Consider the following 23,579-nt stretch of genomic DNA (forward strand, 5'->3'; position numbering starts at 1 on the left):
GGTGGTTTTTTTCCTCCTGCAGGGAGGCTGCTTCTCTTCCCATTTGTTAATTAAGTTTGTATAGTTACAGTTACAGGTCTAATGACATAGAAGTAGAAGTGTGCGGGGAGTCACTCCTAATTCTGTACAGAAACCATCATCCATACACAGCCACGGGCAACAGACATGAGGTCACATCTGTGGTATTTCTGCTTACACACCTTTTTTGCAGTGTGCCAGTAAGATGAAACTGGGGAACTCTTGAACCTTGTAATGTCTCGGTGCCTATGCTGACTCCTGTTCATTGTCAGTTCAGATCAGAAACATTTTCGCCTTTTTTTAAGCCAGCACTGAGCCAGAGTAGATGATGGGAATATCTGCACCACAAATGTAATCCAGTTGCAAACTGGATTAATTGATAAAGCTCTGCCAAGGAAGCTGGAGATTTGAGCATTGTGGGGGCGCTGAGAGAATTCTTTGCTAGAGATTCCCAGCCTTCTCAGAAACAGTATTCTTTGCAGGAGGAGGTGGTGACGGGCAGCCATGATTGATGAACCAAATTCTTTTTGTAGGAGACATGCCAAACCGATGCTAGTTTGCTTTAATTTGGGAAGCAACTCAGGATGCTGTTGCACAAGTGAGCCACTAGATGTCACACTGAGCATGGGCAGTAGAGGGCATCATGTTCCACCAAATACAATTATTTGCTTTTTCCTAACTCGAAACCAATTGGTAGTTTTAGAGGCCTCTGAAGGGCCTACCCTGTCTTCCAGCCTGTTGTCTTGTGTCAGGACATGTGTGTCATTCCTAGCAGCATGTGCAAGATTTAATTCAGTTTGGCTTTTGGCAAACCAATGTACACTGTCAAGGCCAGCTTCAGGTTGCAGGGGGCAATGGGGAGGCCCCTTCCTGCCTGGGTGGGCACCAAGAGGGTCACTCAGCCACCACCTCATAAAGGCTATAAGGGCATGAAGGGGGTCCCCAAAATCACTGGGCCCTTCTGAGGGCCCAGGAATGTTGTCAGTTCTCAGGGATGCTGTCCCTTGTACCAGCTTTGCACACTTGCTCTAAAAGTGCTACTTGCGTATCCAGAACGGAATGTAGAAAGAATGCAAAATGGTCAAGGCTGCAGTCCAAGGCACACCTATATTGAGAATAAATTCAGTTGGACTCCATGGAACTTACACTGGAGTTAGCATACATAGGATTAGACTGCCAATATGATACCTCATCTTGGATCAGCATTGGCAAGCATTCAGGTTGCATGGGACACTGCCCGCATAAAGAAGAGTTCTGTGTAACACAGAGACTCACCTACAACAGAAGCGAACTGTTGTAAAATGTTTACATTCAGTGTCATTTCACATTTTGAAATATTGAACATGTATTATTATATTGTTCATTTTTACCACGACTAACAAAGTGAATTGCTACTCTCTTTATCACACAAATTTCTGGGGCATTCAGATGAGTTCTACATTTCTTGTTTACTGTCAGATCAATATACAGGAATCACTTATAAAGTTGGCAAGTTCTGTGCTGCTGCATTAGTTGTGATTAGTTATGGACACATATTAGTGGACACATATTAATTATGGACACTCCTGATAAATAACTATAATGGACAAGATTTCAGTAGATTTAGTCATTTTATCTTATGTGTATTAGCTCATGTAATGTTCTCTGATTTTAAAGATGATATTCTGCATTCTGTATCAAGCTGGTCACTGACCGCAATAAAGTGATTTGAAATATGGATACGGAGTTGAACATTCAATCTCCAAGTGTAGGCTTTGAATTTAAAATTTGTCCTCAGTATTAAAACTGTTAGTGCTTTATACATGTTGGCAGTTCCTTGAGGATTTGGTTTCTGTCAGCTGTCAAATGTCATGCACTTTCTCGTTCAAAAATTTGTCAGAGATCCTATAGTAGTTGTTGAAAACCAAACACGTTGCATATTAACTATCAGATACTATCACCAAAGACTACTGATGGACAACTATTAAATACAATCACATGTGAAATACTTTTGCATGTTGGCGATAACCAGGATCAAATACTCTCACGTAACTAACATTGAAATCAGATAGAAAATATGTAATGTAAAGTACTGGTGTCAAAGAGGTAACTGGGCTAGGAGACACCGTACATGTGCTGATTTTCTTACATATAGCAGGAGGAGAGCAATTGTACCTGTTCAGCTCCATTACAGCATTCCTCCAGTGGTTATTTCTGGGGTCTGCCCTGCATTTCTTTTTAGATTGAGAGCCCTTTGGGACAGGGAACTGTCCTAGTCTAATTCCTCCCCCCCCATGTAAACCATGTTGAATTTGTTGTTGTTGTTGTTGTTGTTGAAAAGTGGAATATAAATATTCCTAAATAAATAAAGTGTTGCCAAAAAAAAATTCGGACAATATTTGACATCCACATCTACAGTATACTCTACCTTTCTTCCATCATGGAACATAGAGGTTGGTTCCTCCTTTGTCACCCATCCAAATACTGACTAGGCCTAGACTTGCTTAGCTTTAAACAGGTAGCTACTTCAGGTACCCTCAGACCCTTTGTAGAGGAAGCCTTGGAATGATTTTTTTTGGTAGGAAATTTGTGTCAGTTCTAGGTCCAATTAAAGGGAGCATATGATCTTTCGGAGTGATGTCATCAGGTATCATGAATTAACTACGCACTATCCCCTTACGAAGGTGTTGCCCAGGTTCCAGACTCCCTCCAATCAGAAACCTGAGTACTTTTAGAGAGCTGAATAGTTAGTTACTAAGTCCAGACGCACTCATACCCCTGGACTTGCAGGCTGAAGTCCAGGGCCTCCACACACCCCTGGGGCCTCCAAGTCCTCTTTAGTCTGTCCTGGGTGGTTCTGGCCCGTGACTGTGCTGGGCAGCCAAGCATGACCTCTGCTTCAGAGAAATATGTGGGGAAAGAAATATGTGGGATGGGAATATGTTAAATTGTGTGTTGAAATGTTTCTGCTCATGCCTATTTGCATAAATATACCTGTTTTATATTCTTACCTACTTATGAGTTCAGTTGCTGTTTGTGCCCTCAATAACCCACACGTTAAAAATACTGTGTGTGTCATGGTATGTGTGGTGGGGCCTCTAAAGGCCTTTAGGTCCAGGCTCCAAAATTACCTAGGTGCACCTCTGACCAAATCCTCTCTGGAAACAGAATATAGTAGTCAAGGTAGGGGTCTTGAGGTAGTGAGCCTGAATTGTCCCTTTGCTCAGCAGGGTTTACTTTGGTTTATGTATTATTTATTAATTTATATTAATTAATTAATTAATTAATTAATTAATTAAGTCCAACTGAATTAATGGAGTCCAACTGAATTAATTAATTAATTTCTATCATCATATTTATATACCGCCTGATATGTGTATCTCTAGGCAGTGTACACAATTTGTATTGGGATGGGTGACTACACGTGAGTACAGTCAGGGGTGGATGGAGGCCAGCAATGGCCCAGGTTCTGCTGCCGCCACAGCCCCCCTAGCCCCCCCCGCATCAGATGTCAGATGCAGGGAACATTTAGCCACACCCCCATATCTGACGTCAGACGTGGGAGCGTGGCTTAGCTCCCAAATGGGGCCACGCGGCCCTGTTTGGGAGTTAAACTGGCCAGCGCTGTGTTCGCAGCACGGCTGGAGCAACTCTCCCTGGCAGGGAGAATCGCTCCGGCTGCACTGCAAAGGCAGCGCTGGCCGATTTAGCTCAAAAACAGGGCCGCACAGCCCCATTTGGGAGCTAAATCATGCCCTAATGTCAGGTGCGGGGTGTGTGTCTGGGGCACTAGGCACGGCCCCTGAGAAACAGTGGCCCGTGTTCTTTGAACCGGTCCACTCAATGGTGGCTCCACCTCGAGTACAGTACTGCCTGTTGTAAGATATTTGTCAGCAATTTGGCCACCCGGTAGGGAAGTTTAGGATGATAGTTCACAAAAGACCAAACTGGGTTGCAGAAGCGAAACACGGCTCAGAAATATTTCTCTCTCTCTGGCTTAGGCTGAAAGCTGTCGACGACACTAGGGATGACATACGTTGCCTTCCAGCGGCTAACTGCAAGCTGTAGACGTAGACGGAAAAAACCCCGCATGCATGTAGAAAACTAGCATGCTAGGGAGAAGGTTAGACTGAACCCTTCTCCCTGACACATTTATTTTCTTATATTTAATGTGCCGACAGACATTTTGTTTGTTTGCAGGGAACCAATCAAAATTGCAGCATGAAGATATACAGTCCAGGAAAAGCTTTACCACCTGATTCATGCAGACATACCTGAAACATTGCTCTCTATCTATTTTGCTGAAAGTTCCTGTGAAACTGAAAAGGTTGCATATTCCTGCAACTCAGTCTAATGAAAGGTATCATTTTCTGCTTGTTTCCAGAGCTGGGGGGGCACAGAGGACCACAGCACGTGGGACTCCCAAAGCCCTCTAGTTCCACCCATGAAGCCCCATTTCTCTTCCAGGCCCAGCACCTGGTCCCCAGCTCCCTCTGACCCTGCTCCGCTTCTGCAGAAGCCAGGCATCCCAAATCACAGCCCCCGTCCAGCCTCTGCCCTCCCTCTCTTTCCCCCCAGGCCCTCTTCTTTCACACTTTCTCATTAAGCTGCTGTCTTTTCTCTGCCAGTTTCAGCAGGTTGGGGCAGCCCAACCGGTTCCTTTGCCAGGAGGAGGAGGAGGAGGAGGAGGAGAGAGGGTGGGGGCGCATTCGTCCCAGCATTGTTCCCCCACATCCGCCCACCCACCCACAACGTGTGCAGCCCCCAGGGCAAGCAGCATGAGCCCCCGGGGGCTGAGGCAACCCCGCCCTGCAATCCTGGCCTTGCACCCCAAATTTTTGCTACCTGACCTCAGCGTCTCCCTACATTCTCTCACATGCATATTTGGCAGCCGAGAGGTAATGATGACTGATTTATGTGGAGAAGGAGACAAGGGAAGTTTGGCTTCTCCAAAGCAGCTGTGTGGAAGAGGGGGAGACGGGGTGGATTGGCAGACACCCCCTACTTTATAAAGACATCTATTCTTTCAGAATGCTTGTGCTATGGGCCTTATATGGAGAAATCCTCCTCCTCACTCCAGGCCCCATGTTGCTGGAAATTGAGTGGAGATCACGTTAAGATGCTAGGATTAATTCTCATTTGATATAGCCCCCTCTCCCCTATCCTCCAACAAACATACTGGCTGTTTTGTAGCATGCTCTTACAATCCTATACTAATCCTATTTTAATAATAAAAAATAAGACCCTGGGATTATTAACTGGGGTGGGTGGGTATTGATTTCTGTATATGCAGGCCCAAGTGAAGGGGGTTATTTATTTATTTGTTTATTACATTTATATCCCACTCTTCCTCTGAGGAACGCTGTACATGGCTATTTTTATCCTCACAACAACCCTGTGAGGTAGGTTAGGCTGAGAGATACATGACTGTCCCAGTCACTCAGTGAGTTTCATGGTTGAATGGGGATTCGAACTCGGGTCTTCCTGGTCCTAGTCCAACACTCCCTAACCACTACGCTATGCTGGCATGTCAATGGGTGGGTTCATAGGAAGGCACCGTTTCTCTGACCCTTCCTTATACAGTGCACTCATTTGCCACACCACACACACTAGCATTGCATTCCCAAGACCATGCCCTTACCTATATTGTTAAATCTAGAATAATCCCTACTAGTGCTTGAATTATGGGGGAATGGAAGGAGGACCCTTAATAAAAATCTACAGCCCCTGCTCCCTGAATCCTCTCATTTTTCACACACACACACACACACACACACACACACACACACACACACACACACACACCAACAGCCTTCTAAACACATAATCTAGGGGTAGGTGGGCTACTACTGCACCCTCATTCAAGAACTGACCCCTGCCCCTCTGTTCAACACTCCATTCACAATGAAGGCTGGTTCACACATGTATCTTCACCACTAGATCAGTGCAACATCCAGTGCATGTGTGAAAAAGCCATCACAGATCCATCGCAACAGGCAGAACTTCCAGGCCATCTTGGCCACAAAGCTTTCCAATGGAGTCAGCGCACGCACTGACCTGCCAGACATCACTGAGGATACAGTAATCAGGGATACATACATCAAATGATATAATGCATATCTGAACCAGCAACAACAGGTGTTAGCATCACAGTTTCTTCACCTATAAGCATGTGTTGTTCATTTTATCACTCCTTAGCCCATTGTGGCTGGGGATGATGGATGCTGTAGTCCAACAATGACTCCTGCCTTACCCAACCTGGTTGTGTGAACACCAGCATGGTTACCACGGGTGATTAAAGGGTAGTAAGGGTAGCAATAATCAAATAAAGATTACGTCCTTTGGAGAACATGCCCCAGGTTTGTTGCCATATCAACACTCTGTGTGTGTGTGTGTGTGTGTGTGTGTGTGTGTGTGTGTGTGTGTGTAAGAGAGAGGGGGGATGAGGGAGAAAAAGAACGTGGTGTAGTGGTTAGAGTGCTGGACTAGGACCGGGGAGATCCGAGTTCAAATCCCCATTCAGCCATGAGACTTGCTGGGTGACTCTGGGCCAGTCACTTCTCTCTCAGCCTAACCTACTTCACAGGGTTGTTGTGAGGAGAAATCTAAGTATGTAGTACACCGTTCTGGTGGGCTCCTTGGAGGAAGAGCGGGATATAAAAGAACAACAGCAACAACAACAACACCTTTAACCAGCCTGCTTTGCATTCATGGATGGTAAAAAGTGTGGGGGGGGGCCCTCAGCGTTCTCCCATTTATCCTTATAAGTGAAGAGGTGATTCTAACACTGCTAGGGACCGTGTGCGTGGAACCAAAGTATGGCACCGGATCCGGAATATGAGAAAGGGTGATTCTGAATATGTGGCACGGGAGTGATGCCTTTGGAAATAAAGGACATCCGCTGCGTTTAGAGAGAAATGCACCGCAGCGCAACCAACCCTCTGAAACGTGGGACTCTGCCAGAATTCAACCCCTCCATGGGGCCTCCTCCCTCCCTACGGCAGGGCCGGCCTGTGGCATCTGGTCTGTACTAGGCCGAGGTGGAGTTCCCTGCAGGCCCCTCCGGCAGGACGGGGGCCGCCTTGTTCTCCTGCCTCTCCCATGTGGCTGCGATCCCTCCCTGCGGCCCAGCCCCTCGATTTCATCCCCTCACTCTCCAGTAATGTCAAACAGTTGTCTGTGGTCGGAAAAGGCTGTTTTTAACCAACAATTTGGAAACTTGCGAGCGTGTTCAGAGTGTGACGGAATGGAGGGAGCAGCTGGGAGGGTTGCAGGCCTGTCAGTGGCACACTCAGACACACACACACACCACAACACAACACAGCATTTGGCCCCATTTCCTGCCCCCTAAATATCACCTACTGGACATTTTGGCACCAGGGTTACCACCCAGCCTTTAAAGGCCCAGGCCTAACCTATTTTTAACTAGCAAAGAGTTGGCCGTTCTGACACACTGCCGGGCTACCTTTCTGCCACCACAGGCTTCTGCCCTGCAAGCAAGAACCGAAGAAGATTCCCCTGCCCTCTTTCGGCAGAACCCCACGGTTTGCATGTCCAAAGTAGGCTGAAACCACCGGCGAGATGAGACAGAGCTGGCAAAGTCCCAGCCAGGGTTGCCAGCCTTCCAGGATGGGTCTAGAGTCCCCAGGAATTGGCATCTGCAAGGGACTCTCTGTCATTGGCATGACACGCTGAAAAACATCAGGGGAAAATCACTGGGGTGGAGTGGGGCGGCGGGGGGGGGGCGGGGACGTTCCAGGAATAGCTTCAGTCATTGTTGGCAAAGCTAGACTCACAGCTGACAGGGAGGCTCGTGGCGGGGTGGGAAGAGGCCATTGCTACAGCACCCGGGGCCTTTTCTGTTCCCCCTTGCCAACCCCATGGTGACATCCAGTGTATCCAGAGATGCACTGGTCTCCTCCCAGGGCCCCCCTGTTAGGGGTCATGTTGAGCTTCCAATCTGCGTATGCTTCTGACGGAACAGAAGGGAGCACCATACAGGAAGTCCGATGTGACCAAGGCGAGACCTTCACTCATACATACATTTGTTTTAACTTTTATATGTGTTTTAATTGTTTTATGTTAACCGTCCAAAGACTAAAGTTTGCGGGGTATATAGGTTTGATGAAAATATACATACATTCATTCCAGAGAATGGTCTGAGGCTACATGATGTGGCCACCTTGTTGAAGCTAAGCAGTTCTGGGTTAGATTACCAGCTGAATGGGTGACTGGCCACCTGGAAACCCTGTATATGCCACCTTGGGTGTTGTGGTGGGAGGCAAGTGGGATAGAAATATAATGCATTCTAGTAAAGGGCTGGCACTTTGCTAGCATATTAACGACTTCTCTCTCTATTATCTGCCTATGAGGTAGCATTCCCACATTGTTTCCAAGGGGAGAACGTGTCTGGATTCTCCAGGACATTCGTAAATTTTTCTGGGGTTTTGGATTTTTGAGGTAGTGTGGCCAAGATCTAGAACCTACCTGCGGAAATGGTGTATTTCTATTTCTATCCGTTGTGGTTTGGTCCGGGAGTTTCATGTCCGTGAGTGAATGAGTGGCTTGCAGTTTACAAGTCGGCCTCCAGGGTGATTATAGTCTTTGTGCAGCTCAATGCGGGTTCATTCCCCATTGTTTCCAATGAGAGAGTTTGTCAATTTTTTTCTGGGGAAGTAATGATTTTTTCTGAGGTTTTGCATTTTTTTAATAGCCTGGGCGAGGTCCAGAACTTACCTGTGAAAACAGCATGTCTCTTGTCTTTTGTGGTTTGGTCTAGGAGTGACTGAGTCAGTGAGTGAGTCCCAAGCAGCTTTATATTGTAGAGATGCATACTCTGGCAAAATCCCAATTGTTTGGTTGGAGAATGAGATGCTGTACATTAAAGAGCCCAGGGGCGCACGGTGTGTCTCTCAGTACTTTGATCACAGAAATGCACTGCTTCCCCTTGTAGCATCTTTGCCATCATAGGCCTGGCCAAGCAGTGTCAGGGATGGAAGACTGCAACAGTGTCCACAGCACTTCATTTTCACCACAGAATTGTAAGGGAACCATTCACTTATATGGAAACAAGTAAAGGTGGGGATACTGTTGGGGTGTAGGTTAAATGGGATCTAGTGACCCCAGCCATTGAGAAGGAAGCTTCCTTCTTTTTGCATAGCTCCATCCTGGGCTCCTTTCCTTGGTCATGCTAGTACAGAGCTGCACATCCTGGGCCCTCCAGTTGCTGTTAGACTACAACTTCCATCATCCCTGTCTATTAGCCAGTGTAGTTGGGGATGCTGGGAGTTGCAAAGGGCCAAAGTTGTGCAGTCCAGTGCTAGAGTGTGGCTGGATGTTGGAAACAGGACATTCGCTACACTTATTGCACTGGTGGGGAAGCACTGTGTCTTTTATAGATGTTTCAGGTTGAAATCTAGTAGATGTGCCTGTAGCAAGGGTTTGGGAGAACTGCACCTGTTGAATATCTGCTTCATCTCCCTCGACTCAACATCAAGTTAAAAGGCCAAGGCAAAGTACAGGTGCATGGAGCCTCATTTGTGAGCAAGCATAATATGTGAGACGGTACTTTACAGCTTACATGGCACAGAAATTAAGGTGGAAGGATCCTTAGCTTACGATGTCCATGCCTTTTGGAGCACAAGGGAATTTGAAGGAGCCTTCACTCTTTTATTCAATGTTTGATCCTGGAATGTCTACAGATATAAACAGAGATATCTGATGGCCTATTCGGTAGGACTTTTAAAAAAGGTGTGCCTGACATGACAGAAATTAAAGTAGGAGAGAGAGCTTACAATGTCCATGCTTTTTTGGAGCATGAGTGAATTTCAAGGAGTCTTAACTCTTCCCTTCAACTTTTGACCCTAGGATTTCTACAGATACCTATGGATATCTGACAGCCTATTCCACAGGACTTCTTAAAAAAGAAAAAGAAAAAGATGTGGCCTGACGGGACACACATGAACACATACCACACACCTCATACGCCATGCCTTTTGCAATGAATACACACACACCCTGATACCATGAACCAACCAGAGTGTAGAGGCAGGACCCGTTTGGTCCAGAACCTGTTTTCTGTGCTGGGGTTCACTTCGGTCCCCAAACACATTCAAAGGTGGTGATGCAGAAGAGCGTGCCTTTGAAGGCTGCAACCACAGGTGCCACCCCACCCCACACATATTGGCACCGACACATTTGTGCACGCAGTGACTCACTAGCCATGGAGAGAGAAGGCATATATAAACCTCCTCCGCTCCTCGCTTGGGAGACATCAGCACACCCACAGATCGCAGGATCAAATGCTGCTACTTGATAGGCAGACACACACAAGTGCACACCCGGCGCGCAGCTCCTCCAGACAAACTTCCGCTTCAGGCCAAATCAGCGTTTGTTGGCGTTGTGGCGCCCTCCCACCAACCCCCCCCCACCCATCCCAGTTGCGCTGAGCGCTCTCTTGAAGAGAGAAAGGAATAAAGCATACCCCGCAGCACACAAAATGGAGGGTATTGATACCAAGATTTATGGACACAAGTTGCATCAAAGGTTAATGCGACACCAGAGCATTAAACCCTTTCAGCAATTGCTGCGCCAAAGCCAGACTCCTTCCAAGCTTCAACAGCTGCCTTGCCTCCAGCACAAAAGCTTCTGCTCATTCGCGCGCACACGCACGCACACACACACACACCTATTATATTTCACACACTCGCACACACACTGTCCCTGTGCTTCATTTATGCCTTAGCCACAGAACCTCTTTCTGTTCCAGCGTTTTGTAAATGGTGGAAAGAATAGACAAAGGAGGGCATCTCTGAGCACGTGCTGAGTGCTTTCCCATTGCCACTGAGTAACTACAGCCAACCCCTGCATGTCTTGAATGCAGAAGCTGGGCATCGGAAGGTGTGGCTCTGGCATGATTATTGCTTTTTTAATTAACAATCACTTGCTACATAAACACACCCACATATGATTCTCCATGTATAATGGTTCTCCTTTGGCATGCCCACAACATATACATACATAAACTGCAATCCTATCTTTACTTACCTGTGAGTGAGCCCCATTGAACTCACTGGGCCTTACTCATCTGAGTAAAACATGCATAGGATTGGGTTGATACACACACAAGGTGATCACACACACACACAATGAGCTACTCTTACAAATGCAAAGCAACACACAACATATGATTCATTAATGTATGGATTTTGCTGCCACAAAATGTGTTGATAACCACCCATTTAGACACGTTCATGGGGAATAGGGCTAAACTGTTGTTAGCCATGATTGCTAAACTGAGCCTGCATGCTCAGAGGCAGTATACCTTCGACTGCAGTTGCTGAAGGCCAAGAGTGAGAGAGGATGCTTGTGGGCTTCCTGAAGAGATCTGGATGGTCATTGTAGGAAGCAAGATGCTGGGATAGGTGACGTCCTGCTGGGCTCTTCTTCTGTTCTTAAAGTCAGCATGTTGCATGCTCTCAGTTATGCACACCATTGAATGATCAGCGTGCACATGCACACATATGCTTTTGCTGGCAGAGCATACATGCACACACACACACACACACACACTCTAAACCGTGCAGAGACACCAAGTGTCAGCAGATGTATCCACTGCTGTTCCACAAATGCGCCTACTTTCTCTGTGGGTCACACATGCTCCACCCTCCCTGCCTCCCCCAGCACTCTTCCCCCCTCTGTCCCGTGAATGACACGTGCAATTGTCTGACACACATCTGGCGGGACTAGGGCTCTGTCGCTCCATCTGGAAGGTTGTGTAACACATTCCTTACACTCTGGGCTGGCTGTTCCCACACCCACCACCCCCTGGGATGTACGTGTGTGTGTGTGTGTATGCTGACTGTGGGGGTGCGCCCAAAGGGTAAGGCCAACTGGGTTGCCACAACAGCCCGTCCACACATGGAAACAGGGCAGCACGGAGGCGTGTGTCGCAGTGTGACACAAAGGCAAAGGTGCAGGCTTCTGCCTCTGGTGTGGAGTCATGAATGCAACATGCACATATCGGAACACCAAACTGGAGCAGCATGCGTGTTACTGCTCCCTGCAGCATGGCACCCCCCAGTGGCAAGCTAGGTCACTGCATTAGGTCCTCATGCCTGAGTCCCCGTCCCCGTCCCCCCCGCAACACAGCACCCTTCTGTACCTCGCTGGGGTCACCCCTGACTCATCCCAAAGGCATCCATCAGTCCCTTTGAAGACACTCAGTGGCATTCCCCTCTCTAGCCTGGGTGCCAGCAGCAGAGACAGAAATAGCCCGGCCTGGGAGACTATGGGATGAGGAACAAAAGGCATTACTCTGGGAATTCCAGGCACCCAGTTTCAAACAGGGGCTGGATCAGGGCAGGATAAAACTTTGCCAGGTGCAGCTGAAGGCAGATCTGAGCTGGGAGGGGGCGGAGGAGATAAAGCAAATCCGACCAGCTTTGCTTGGAGGATTGTGTTACCCGAGGCGGGGAGGGACGGGCGGCGGGAGGGGTGAGGTTAAGGAAGGGGAGTCAGATGCTCTTGCGTCCACAGACAGCCTATAGAAGAATAAAATCTTGGTATTCATGATGGCCCTCACAGAAGAAGGAACACAAAACCGTGGAGATGAGATCTTTTCTTTGGAGCAGATTGTGTTAAAAATGGCAGGATGCAAGCTTCTGCACACCACAGAACTTTTTCTCAGGCTGGAGTTTCAAGAGGCCCTGTTGCGGCAAGGCCCTCTTTCAGAATAGCTGCCAGAACCAAATGGTGAGCATTGTGCCCAAAGTGGAAGGCTGCAAGCTTCTGAGCCCCACAGAACTCTTCCTCAGGCTGGAGGTTCAAAAGAGGCCCTGTCAATGAAGGGTTCCTGAAAGGCCATCTTTCAGAACAGCTGCCAGAACCAAATGTAGAAATCCTATCAAAAATGGCAGGATGCAAGTTTCTGAGCACCACAGAGCTCTTCCTCAGGCTCGAGGTTTAAGAGGCCCTGTTGATGAAGGGCTGCTACAAAGCCCGCTTCCAGAATCAAACATGTTGTTACTAGTCCTTTCAACTCCTAGTAGAGGTTCCCAATTCAGCACTCCCCCCCCCACTCAAGAACTAATGCTGGCGTACGTTATGTATAGCCATGCACCTTTAGAAGCACTGCTGCTTACATTCCAACTTTGGAATGACTCAGATAGGCTGCCCTTGTTGCTTGTTCAAAAGTTGCCGTGCAGAAAACCTGCCGGCAGCCCAACATCACTTGCGTTTGATGCCCGCCACCGCCACCACCAGGACTCAGTGGCAAAATGTGCTGTAGTGTGTCAGGCTGCCAGCCCAGAGTCAATGAGAAGCAGCCTCTCTGCCTGGCCTGCTGCCCTCACTAAGCCTCTGAGGACACTAATCGAGCGCTGACTTTTAACCTCCTGCCTTGTAAACACACTGTCGTATTTGATGTTGTAAAGCAGGGGAAGGCCACTTTGGCTTTCCAGCCAAGTTGTTGAACAACAACTCCCAAGTTGCTGAACTACAACTCTCATCATCCCCAGGATGATGAGAGTTGTAGTTCAAAAACAGCTGGAGAGTCAAGATGGCTTATCCAGGGGCGTAACTATAATAGGGCAAGAGGAGACAGTTGCCTGGGGGGCCCACTGCCTTGGGGGGGCCCCAGAGGCAAGTCACATGACTGACCCCCCCCCAGCTGCTCCCTCCCTCCCCCCCGCCCGGGCTTCCTTCAGTTGTATTCATCCTCCGGATTGATGTGAGTGTTGAGACCTGGAGCTACCAGAACAGCATGTCTTTCTCTAGTACCATTAAATGACATGCATCATCCACAATTTACAAAACCTTAAAAAAAATAATTTAGGATGATGATCTATTGTGTCACATAGGTGTTATACACACACACACACACACATAGTAAAATTTATATATACACACACACACACAATGCTTTTTTTAAACCACTATTCAGCCTCATTTAAGATTTCTTGACTTCATGAGCTGAGCTTCAGTGAGGGGGGGGCATTTTAAAATCTTGTCTCTGGGCCCACTCCAGCCTTGCTACGCCCCTGGGCTTATCCCTGTTGTAAAGGGGAGGAAATAATACATCCTTTAACAGCAAGTTGATATGATCTTTGGCATCCGCCTCGCTCCGCAGCCCAGGCTTAGCCCATGGCAAGTGCCCTGACACCCTAACCTAGTCACCCTACTGAGTAACAGGGAAGCGAGGAGGGGCCCTCTGGGGAAATGCCCCTTGCTGCAAAATCAGCTCTGCAATGCATCAGGGCCGAATTATAATGTAGGGGATGTGGCATTGGGTGGGTGGGGAGTGGAGGTTTCTGAGGCCGGTTCCTGCAGCTGGGAGCCAGATGAAGGCAAAGGCCTCTGTCACACTGTCACCCTTTGATTTGCATTCTCCTTAATCTTTAATTAATGGACAGGAAGAGGCAGAAACTGCCACCCGCTCCGCTCCACACCCCACGCTCGACTCGCCCCCACCCCACCCCGTCCCACACCGGAACCACCTGCTTTGAAAGGCAATGTCAGAGTTGCGAACTTCCGGGGGTGGGCAGGGGGGGCAGTGTCCTGCGTCCCACATGGGGGAGAGAGGTGAAGGGAAAGCCTGACTTTGCCTGGAATTTTATCCTTTGGAAAATTACAGGCTTCAGATTGTGAGCTCTGTAGAGGTGGGCTCAGGATGCATTCTGGCCGCCCCATTCACGCATTTGGATGGCGCACCAGCAGGGACATTCCGGCCTAAGCCTTGAATGTCACCCCTTCAGCCTTGCTATGCCCCTGGATACTTCCTCACATCTTGTGGCAGCGAGTTCAGTCGGTTAATTCTTTGTTGCATGGCCAAGTCCTTTCTTTTGTCTGTTCTGAATCTGGTCCATGTCTTTAGACAGACTTCTGACTTCCATGTATTTGTTTAATAGCTTTCTAAGCTGGTGGCTGCATCTTGTGGCAGTGAATCCCGCAGATTAATTGCATATTATGTGCTGTGTTGCATGGCCAAGTCCTTTCTTTTGTCTGTTCTGAATCTGGTCCATGTCTTTAGACAGACTTCTGACTTCCATGTATTTGTTTAATAGCTTTCTAAGCTGGTGGCCATCCCTGCATCTTGTGGCAGTGAATCCCACAGATTAATTGCCTATTATGTGCTGAAGTACTTTTTTGGGCCGGTGGCGGGGGTCTGGCCTGAACGACTGCCAATCCATTTCTTTTGGGTCACTCTGAGTTCTAGTGTTATGGGAGAGAGAGAGAGAAAGTTCACTTTCTCCACACCATATAAACATTCACACACACCCGGCCTTGGCACATTTCCTGTAGTCCGCTGCACCGAAAGTGATTTGGACTCTGTATCTATTATTAGGAAATCTTTCTTAGCACACCACACAGCTAATTTGTGGAATTCACTGTCACAGGATGTGGTGATGGGCACTTACTTAGATGGCTTTTAGCAGGGGATTAAATAAATATATAGGGAAGAGGCCTATCAACAGCCTGACCATTAGGTATTATGGCTGCATGGAGCCTCCATGTTCAAGACAGTATACCCCTGAGTATCACTCAGTAGAGACAAATACATGGCGGGCATCCCCTTCACGTCCTTTTGGTGAGGAGCAGCTCCCCGATCCATCCCTTTTAGAAGCAAAATGCTGTACTAGGTGTTTGGGGTTTGATCCAGCCAGAGCTCTTCTTGTGTTTTTGCTGGGGCTGGCAGGACCAAAAGGGCAGCACCAAAACCAGGAGCAAACTACTACTACTACTACTACTACTACTACTACTACTACTTATATACCGCTCTTCAACCAAAGTTCTCAAAGCATTTTCACAGAAAAATAAACAATACATAAATAAGATGGCCCCCTGTCCCCAAAGGGCTCATAGGCTAAAAAGAAACACAAGGCAGATACCAGCAACAGCCACTGGAGGGATGCTGTGCTGGGGCTGGATAGGGCCAGTTGCTCTCCCCCTGCTAAATATAAGAGAATCACCCTTTGGGAATCCTCTCTTTGTTCAGTTAGCAGGGCTCGGTCAGCAAAGAAAATGATTATCTGCTGGTGCGACAAAATAAATAGTTCACTCAGAGATCGCAACATGCAACAGCTCTTCGTCAGGGGACTCTGTATAAAGAAATGAATGAGAAACAGGGAGTATCTGCAATTGGGCGGCCATGTCCTAAGAACATGAGCTGCCCCGAGCCGGGCCGCCGAGGTGCCCTTACTTGCTGCCCCCCACTCACCTGCCACCCCCAGGGCAGCCCCGCTCAGCCCAAAGTCCCTGGGCGTGGCCCAGTTGGCTAACCTTTGCTGGCCGTGGTGTGGTCTAATAACCACATCACAGCCCGGCGACAAGCACTGGGCCCGCCGCCCGTGACATCATTATCCTGCCCCGTGGCCTGTGAAGGGTAGCGTGCTGCGCCATGCCCGGGAACTGTGGGCTTAGTGCGGCCCACTGCAACAGCCAGCGGAGACTGCAGGCGAGGGGGCGATGAAGCAGGAGGCTGTGGCAGCAGGCAGGCAGGAGAGTGAAGGGTCAGGTGGTGAAGAGGGGGGAGGCAGGAAGCAGGCGAGTGAGTGAGGGGGCAGTGAAGGCAAGTGGGGGGCCCGTCTTCAGACCTTGCCCCAGGGCTGCCCCTGGAGCTGAAGAAAAAGCCCCCCCCCCACACACAAATTTTTTTAGTGGTGCCACATAGGCGCCGCGCCAACCAAAACGAGAGGTCCCTAGGGGCAATTCTTGCAGCTGGCCCCTTCCGAGGTTGTTACGCCAATGATGGGAAATAAAGATTTTTAAAAAATCTTTCTAGTCTCTATTTCTCAGCGGTGGGATATATAACAACACAAGGTAAACACGGTTTGTATGAACTAACAAAATAAAGCCATCACTCTTGGAAGATGGTTGTTATTGCTTGTCACTGATGGCTTGACTTGGTTGTTTCATTTACGGAGTTTGGCGTTTTGCTGGCGTTGGGCCAGAAGGGCAACTAAGGCTGTACTCCTACTGACACTTATTTAGGAGCCAGTTCTCACTGAACTCAGTAGCATTTACTTGTGAGTAAACCTGCATAGGAGCCGACTGTGCAACGCTAGCACAGGCTCTACCGTTATGCCCTCTGATGGTGGCGCAGCTCTTAAGGCTGTGGTCGGGAACGGAGAGCTAAAACCAGGCCTACAGACAATTATTGAAGTTGCCTTCTACTGAGTCAGGCTGCTGGTCCATTTAGTTCAGTAATGTCTACAATGACTGGCAGCAGCTCTCTAGGGGTTTCAGGCTGGAGTTTCGTCTCTGCCCTATCCATCCCCAGCACAGCATCCCTCCAGTGGCTGTTGCTGGTGTCTATCTTATGTTTCTTTTTCAAGTTGTGAGCCCTTTGGGGCCAGGGAGCCATTTTATTTTTATTTTATTATTATTATTATTATTATTATTATTATTATTATTATTATTAATTAGATTTCTATACCGCCCTTCCAAAAATGGCTCAGGGCGGTTTACAAAGAGAGATAACAAACAAATAAGATGGTTCCCTGTCCCCAAAGGGCTCACATTCTAAAAAGAAACATAAGACACACACCAGCAACAGTCACTGGAAGTACTGTGCTGGGGGGTGGATGGGGCCAGTTACTCTCCCCCTGCTAAATAAAGAGAATCACCACGGTAAAAGGTGCCCCTTTGCCCAGTTAGCAGGGGTTAATTTATTTATTTATTTCTATGTAAACCACTTTGGGAACTTTTGTTGAAAAGTGGTATATAAATATTCATCACCTGCCTTAACTGGAGATAGCAAGGATTGAACCTGGGAACTTCTGCAGTCAAAGCAGGTGCCCTGTCATTGAGCCCCTCACCACTTGACTTGGTCCTTCCCTCTGCTTTTCTACTGGCTAAAAGGAATCTTTTCACTCCAGCCAATCTCCTCAAAGGCCACATGATTTGTTTGGGGTTTTTTTCATAGTGCCAATCTAGGGCTCTTAACTGCAGCCAACTCGGAGTATCCCAGAGTCAGCAAATGAGGTCAAGGAAGAAGGGAAAGAGATTTGGGTCCCTGCCATTGTTCTGTCCTGGTCTACCACGGCCATTTGTGGCCTATATGGGTGATCAGAAGTTTCTCCAGGACTGAGTCTCAAGGCGAATGTGAGCTGCATTGCAGAAGTCATTTATTAAAGATGCAAAGCCAGGCTTGTTTGGAGTGAGTTTTGCTCCAGGGCTCCTTGCTGGTAATAGAAGAACACTCCTGAGTACCCCAGGACAGACTCTACAGTGGTTTGGCAACAAACGGGAAAACCCATGCTCAACCCTGTGCACAGAATCAGTTACCACAACTGCCAAACTCGTGACTTCCAGAATGGACACATAAGAAAGAAACAAAGAAGAATGTTCTGTGATTCTCCACAAGCACCTCTCAGTTGCAGAATTCAGGTTTTGGTACAGGACTCAGAACCCTTAGGGTTTGGATCCGGGGTGCGGATGCGGCAGGGTTCTATATCTTTTCTCATCCTTATGGCTGAACATCTAGGCTTGAAAGTGTGTAGACAAAAGCTTGGTAACATCTTGGAAGCCAAAGAAAACTCTCTGTGTGTGTCTTGTGTGTGTGTCTGTGTGTGAGCAGATCAATCAGAAACAAAGAAGAAAAGATGTGAGTATCTGAGCATGCGCAGAATGCAGTCCCCTCATTCCTGTGTGTAATTTCATTTTTCCAAAAGAGTGTCACAGAGTGTCAGGGCCCTTTGCCTCTAATTCCAGTTGTATGACCAAAAGGGAGAGCACAAAGCCAAGCCAGTAGACAAAGAGTTGTATCACATCTTACGGTATGCGTGTGTGTGTGTCTATCTGTCTGTCATATGTCTATCAGTAAGGTCCCTTCAGGTCAACTGTGACACAGCTCACACAGACCCAGACCCAATACACCAAGAGGGGCAGAGATGCGTCAAGAGTGTGCCCACCCCAATGTCACTGAAGGATGCCTGATGTGCTGTCAGGTTCAACATGCCCTTCAGTCCAAATGGTCCCTAAACACATGCTCCAAAACGCAATGGAGCACTTGTTTAATGGCCATTTGGATGAACAGCCCCCACACTCGAATGAAGGATGCCATGACAGCATGGTGGGGATGTCCTTCAGGGATGTGGGGATGTGCTTCAGTGATGCCGAGATGGGTGCACTCGCAACGCATCCCCTCCCCTCCTCCCTTAACGTGTTGGGGCCATGTTCATGTGAACTGGCTTTGTATTTACATAAATCTCTAAGTCGTCACAATTAACATTTGCTTTCCTCTAACTGCAGCCATTCCTAATATATTAGACCAGGGCTGCTCAACTTCGGCCCTCCTGCAGATGTTGGCTTACAGCTCCCGTAATCCCTGGCTATTGGCCACTGTGGCTGGGGATTATGGGAGTTGTAGTCCAGAAACAGCTGGTGGTGGTGGGCTAAGTTGAGCAGGCCTGTTTTAGACAAAAAGGCTACTTGACTGAGACTCAGCACCTCTCCTCTCTGCATTGCCTGTGTAACTGCGTGTTTGCCATTGACATTCTCTCAATATTGGCAGGACGGGGCCTCTGGCCTGTGTTTTCCCGTGTGGTCCAGGCAGGATGAGTGAATGTCAGGCCTGACCAAAATGTACAAGAGAATGTGGTGGCAGAATGGACCATACCGATTTAGGCAGTGGGAGTGCCAGTTTTGTATGCTCCTCCATATTAAGAGGAGAGGAGAGCTGGTCTTGTGGTAGCAAGCATGACTTGTCCCCTTAGCTAAGCAGGGTCCACCCTGGTTGCTTATGAATGGGAGACTACATAGGTGAGCACTGTAAGATATCCCCCCTCAGGAGATGGAGCCGCTCTGGGAAAAGCAGGAGGTTTCAAGTTCCCTCCCTGGCTTCTGCAAGATAGGGCTGAGAGAGGATTCCTGCCTGCAACCTTGGAGAAGCCGCTGCCAGTCTCGGTAGATGATGCTGAGCTAGATAGACCAATGGTCTGACTCAGTATGTGGCAGCTTCCTATGTTCCTATAAACAACTCCCTGCAAGTAGAAAACTAGCACATCAGGGGAAACGCGCACATCAGAACAATTCTTTGCCAGTTGTTCCGGTTTTCTGTTTGTAGGGGAGCATTCAAAAACATAATCCCTGTTGTACAGTCCATTATGCTGTAGCACCTCAGCATGCTGCCTTGCCACCTCCTTTGGTGGCATGCAGAGGTTCACCTAGGTAATTTTGGAGCCTGGGACTAAAGGCTTTTGGAGGCTTGCCTCCCCTGCATCATCATAAGCATCAGCATAAGCATCATCATGCTCCGCCAGGTGACCACACCACCCAGGAGAGACTAAAGAGGATTTAGGGGGCCCCAGGGGCTGTGTTAGCCCCTGAGCCCAAAGTCCAGGGCTAAGAGTGCCTCTGGCTGCATGTGCAGACTAAGCCTTAGAGAAGGAGCGAGCTTAGGCTGGCAGCATTCCGCCAAAACATATGTAGTGCTGTCTTTTTTACTCATAAAATCCATCCATCCATCCATCCATCCATATTCTGAGCTAAGAAAACCTGGATTCTGCAACCTGCATGCAATGCAAATCAAACCAACTTGCAGAGCTTCTATTTCTGCTAACCGTGCCCCGCTATGGGGGAGGCATCAAAGCCTCGATGTCTGGAAATTCTGCTGAGCTGCCTTCTCTTGGCTTCTGAGATTTCTCCAAGCATTGCCCACACAAAGCCCAGCATAACACCCCGAAGGACAAGAATATATATTTAAAGTTGAGGTTTTAAGGACACTGAATTGGGTGCACAGTGGATGCAGGAGGTGGCCATTGCCAAACAATTTCTGGTGTGGGATGTGTGTCCTTGGTGCTGGAGGCATAACGTCGAGGGGCTGTTAGCCACAGCATATGATGATACAGCCACCTTGCTGAAGCTAAGCAGGTCTAGGTGTAGGATGGGAGACTACCTAGGAACCCTGTATATACTGCCTTGGGTTCCACCAGTGAAGAAAGGCAGGATATGAATGGCATAAATTAATATGTAATCTCTATACTGAGAAATGCTGGGATTCCAGTCTGCCTTGAAGTCCTACTCCTCTTAGGCCCAGAGGGGTGCTGTGGGTGGCTCTGTTCACCCAGTGTGGTGGAAGGAATCCACCTTGCAACCCTCAGAGGCTGTCTCACTGCTTTTCTCTTGCTTTGCACATTCTTCCCAGATGAGAACTGCAAATGGGTTCCAGCCAAGGGCAGCCCTTTCATGAGGCAAGGTGAGGTGGCTGCCTCAGGTGGCAGATTACTGAGATGCCGGCAGGACGGCAAGATGCCCCACCCCCCCACTGCTGCCATTGGAGTAGCTCCTTACGCCACCCTCCTTACAAAGACTGATCTGATCTTTGCAAGCTTGACAAGGAGCGTCTCTCCTCACACTCCTTACAAAGCTTGCAAGAGGCCCAAGGGGAGAAGAGGAGGCTGCTGGGAACCTTGCAGGGGTGTCGCTGCAATGGAACGAGGTTGGAGACAACTGTCCCTGGGCCCCACTGGCTAGGTGACAGCTTGCTCTGCCTCTTTGAAGAATGAGGCAGGGGGAGGCTGCTAAATGAGCAAAGAAGCGCCTTTTAAAGTGGCCAATCTCTCGTATTAAGTAGTGGGAGAGCAACTGTCCCTATCCAACCCCAGCACAGCATCCCTCCAGTGGCTGGTGCTGGTATCTACCTTATGTTTCTTTTTAGATGGTGAGCCCTTTGGGGACAGGGAGCCATCTTCTTTATTTATTACTTATTTTTCTACATAAACGTCTTTGAAAACTTTGGTTGAAAAGCGGTATATAAGTAGTAGTAGTAGTAGCAGTAGTAGTAGTTTGTTTATTTGATTTAAAATATTTCTCTACTGCCCAATGCTTGCGTCTCTGGGCCCATCTTCACTTTTTGATCCAGGGCCCCCTCCAACTTATTACGCCTATATTAAAAGAACTACACTGATACCAGTATGTTTACAGGTAAAATACAAGGCGCTGGTATAACCTTGCTCCATAACTATGCTCCAAACATAGTATAACTATGCTCCAAAACAGCATACACCCTGAGTATTGAAGAGAACATTTTCTTCGCTATGAGCCCCACCACCCATTGAGATCATCCAGAGGGGTTCGTCTACAGTTGCCATTGGCTCGTCAGGTGACTATGCAGGGACGGGCCTTCTCTGTTGCCACCCCGAGACTCTGGAATGAGCTCCTTGCCGAAATAAGAGTCTCCCCACCTCTGACAACTTTTTAAAAGTCCTTAAAGATCCATGTCTTCACCCATGCTTTTTAACTAGACTTGTGGTTTTAAATTGTGTTCAGGTTTTAATTTCTGTTGCAACTGTTGGAAGGGGAGAGCTGGTCTTGTGGTAGCAAGCATGACTTGTCCTCATAGCTAAGCAGAGTCTGCCCTGGTTGCATATGAATGGGAGACTTGATGTGTGAGCACTGCAAGATATTCCCCTCAGGGGATGAAGCCGCTCTGGGAAGAGCAGAAGGTTTCAAGTTCCCTCCCTGGCTTCTCCAAGACAGGGCCGAGAGAGATTCCTGCCTGCAACCTGGGAGAAGCCGCTGCCAGTCTGTGAAGACAATACTGAGCTAGATAACCAATGTTCTGACTCAGTATATGGCAATTTCCTATGTTCCTATGTTCCTAACTTCTCTATGTTGCTGTAAACCACCCAGAGACGGACATTTGGGGCAGTGTACAAATATAATTAAATGAAAGAATGAAATAAAGCTTTGCTACCCTTTGCAGCCCCCTCCCGCCCCCCAGCAGAGGCAAGCATTCAATGCCTCACTCCAAGGTAGCATTTGGCACCACAGTGCCAGGGGTGTAGCTATAATTGAGCAGATGGGTTCAGAGAACCCGGGGCCCCTAGTTCCTAAGGGCCCCCCCAGCTCCACCCCTCCCTATTTACTTCATTATCTCCCTCACTCCACTGCGGAGAGGGGCGAACACAGGCCCCCTCTCCCCTTAGCTACACCCTTAGGAACATAGGAAGCTGCCATATACTGAGTCAGACCATTGGTCCATCTAGCTCAGTATTGTCTTCACCGACTGGCAGCGGCTTTTCCAAGGTTGCAGGCAGGAATCTCTCTCAGCCCTATCTTGCAGATGCCAGGGAGGGAACTTGGAACCTAGATGCTCTTCCCAGAGTGGCGGCTCCATCCCCTGAGGGGAATATCTTCCAGTGCTCACTCACACATCAAGTCTCCCATTCATATGCAACCAGGGTGGACCCTGCTTAGCTAAGGGGACAAGTTATACTTCCTACCACAAGACCAGCTCTCCTCTTCCGTGCCTTCTGTTCTGTGCACAGTACCTTGGGCAGCAGAACATTGCCTTGTGAATGAAGCCCTGCTTGTCTCTGCAGCAGGCCCCACCCCACCCCCCAAACGGTCCCAGAGGTGACGCTGAAGACACCCCACCTTGAAGCCTCGAGCAAGCGAAGCAGCCCTGACCGGTCCGTCCCACTCCAAACTCCTGCTCTGGGAAAGTCCCTATTTCACTGTGGGCCTCTCTGGCCCTGGGGAGCTTGAAACTGTGTGAGGAGGGAGGGAGGGATTTTACTGAGCTCAGCAGCAGCTTGAGTGAGTTACCCCCGGCCAAGCATCCGAGACCTGGCAAGACC

The 23,579-nt window shown here is 48.4% G+C and overlaps 1 protein-coding gene across 3 annotated transcripts in view; it reads left to right on the forward strand.

The window, feature by feature from the left end:
- KREMEN2 (kringle containing transmembrane protein 2) overlaps positions 1-23,579 on the forward strand; it is an 81,412-nt gene that overhangs the window by 3,332 nt on the left and 54,501 nt on the right. For 2 of the 3 annotated variants that reach the window (XM_053260469.1, XM_053260470.1), the window contains exon 2: positions 4,198-4,357. In XM_053260469.1, coding sequence (XP_053116444.1) covers positions 4,351-4,357 — 7 coding nt within the window. In that variant the 5' untranslated portion in view covers positions 4,198-4,350. Of the gene's footprint in view, positions 1-3,979; positions 4,121-4,197; positions 4,358-23,579 lie in introns of those variants that run through there. The other variant, XM_053260471.1, reaches the window with a different exon arrangement.

This window comes from Hemicordylus capensis, chromosome 6, assembly GCF_027244095.1.
Source record: "Hemicordylus capensis ecotype Gifberg chromosome 6, rHemCap1.1.pri, whole genome shotgun sequence".
NCBI classification, from domain to species: Eukaryota; Metazoa; Chordata; class Lepidosauria; order Squamata; family Cordylidae; genus Hemicordylus; species Hemicordylus capensis.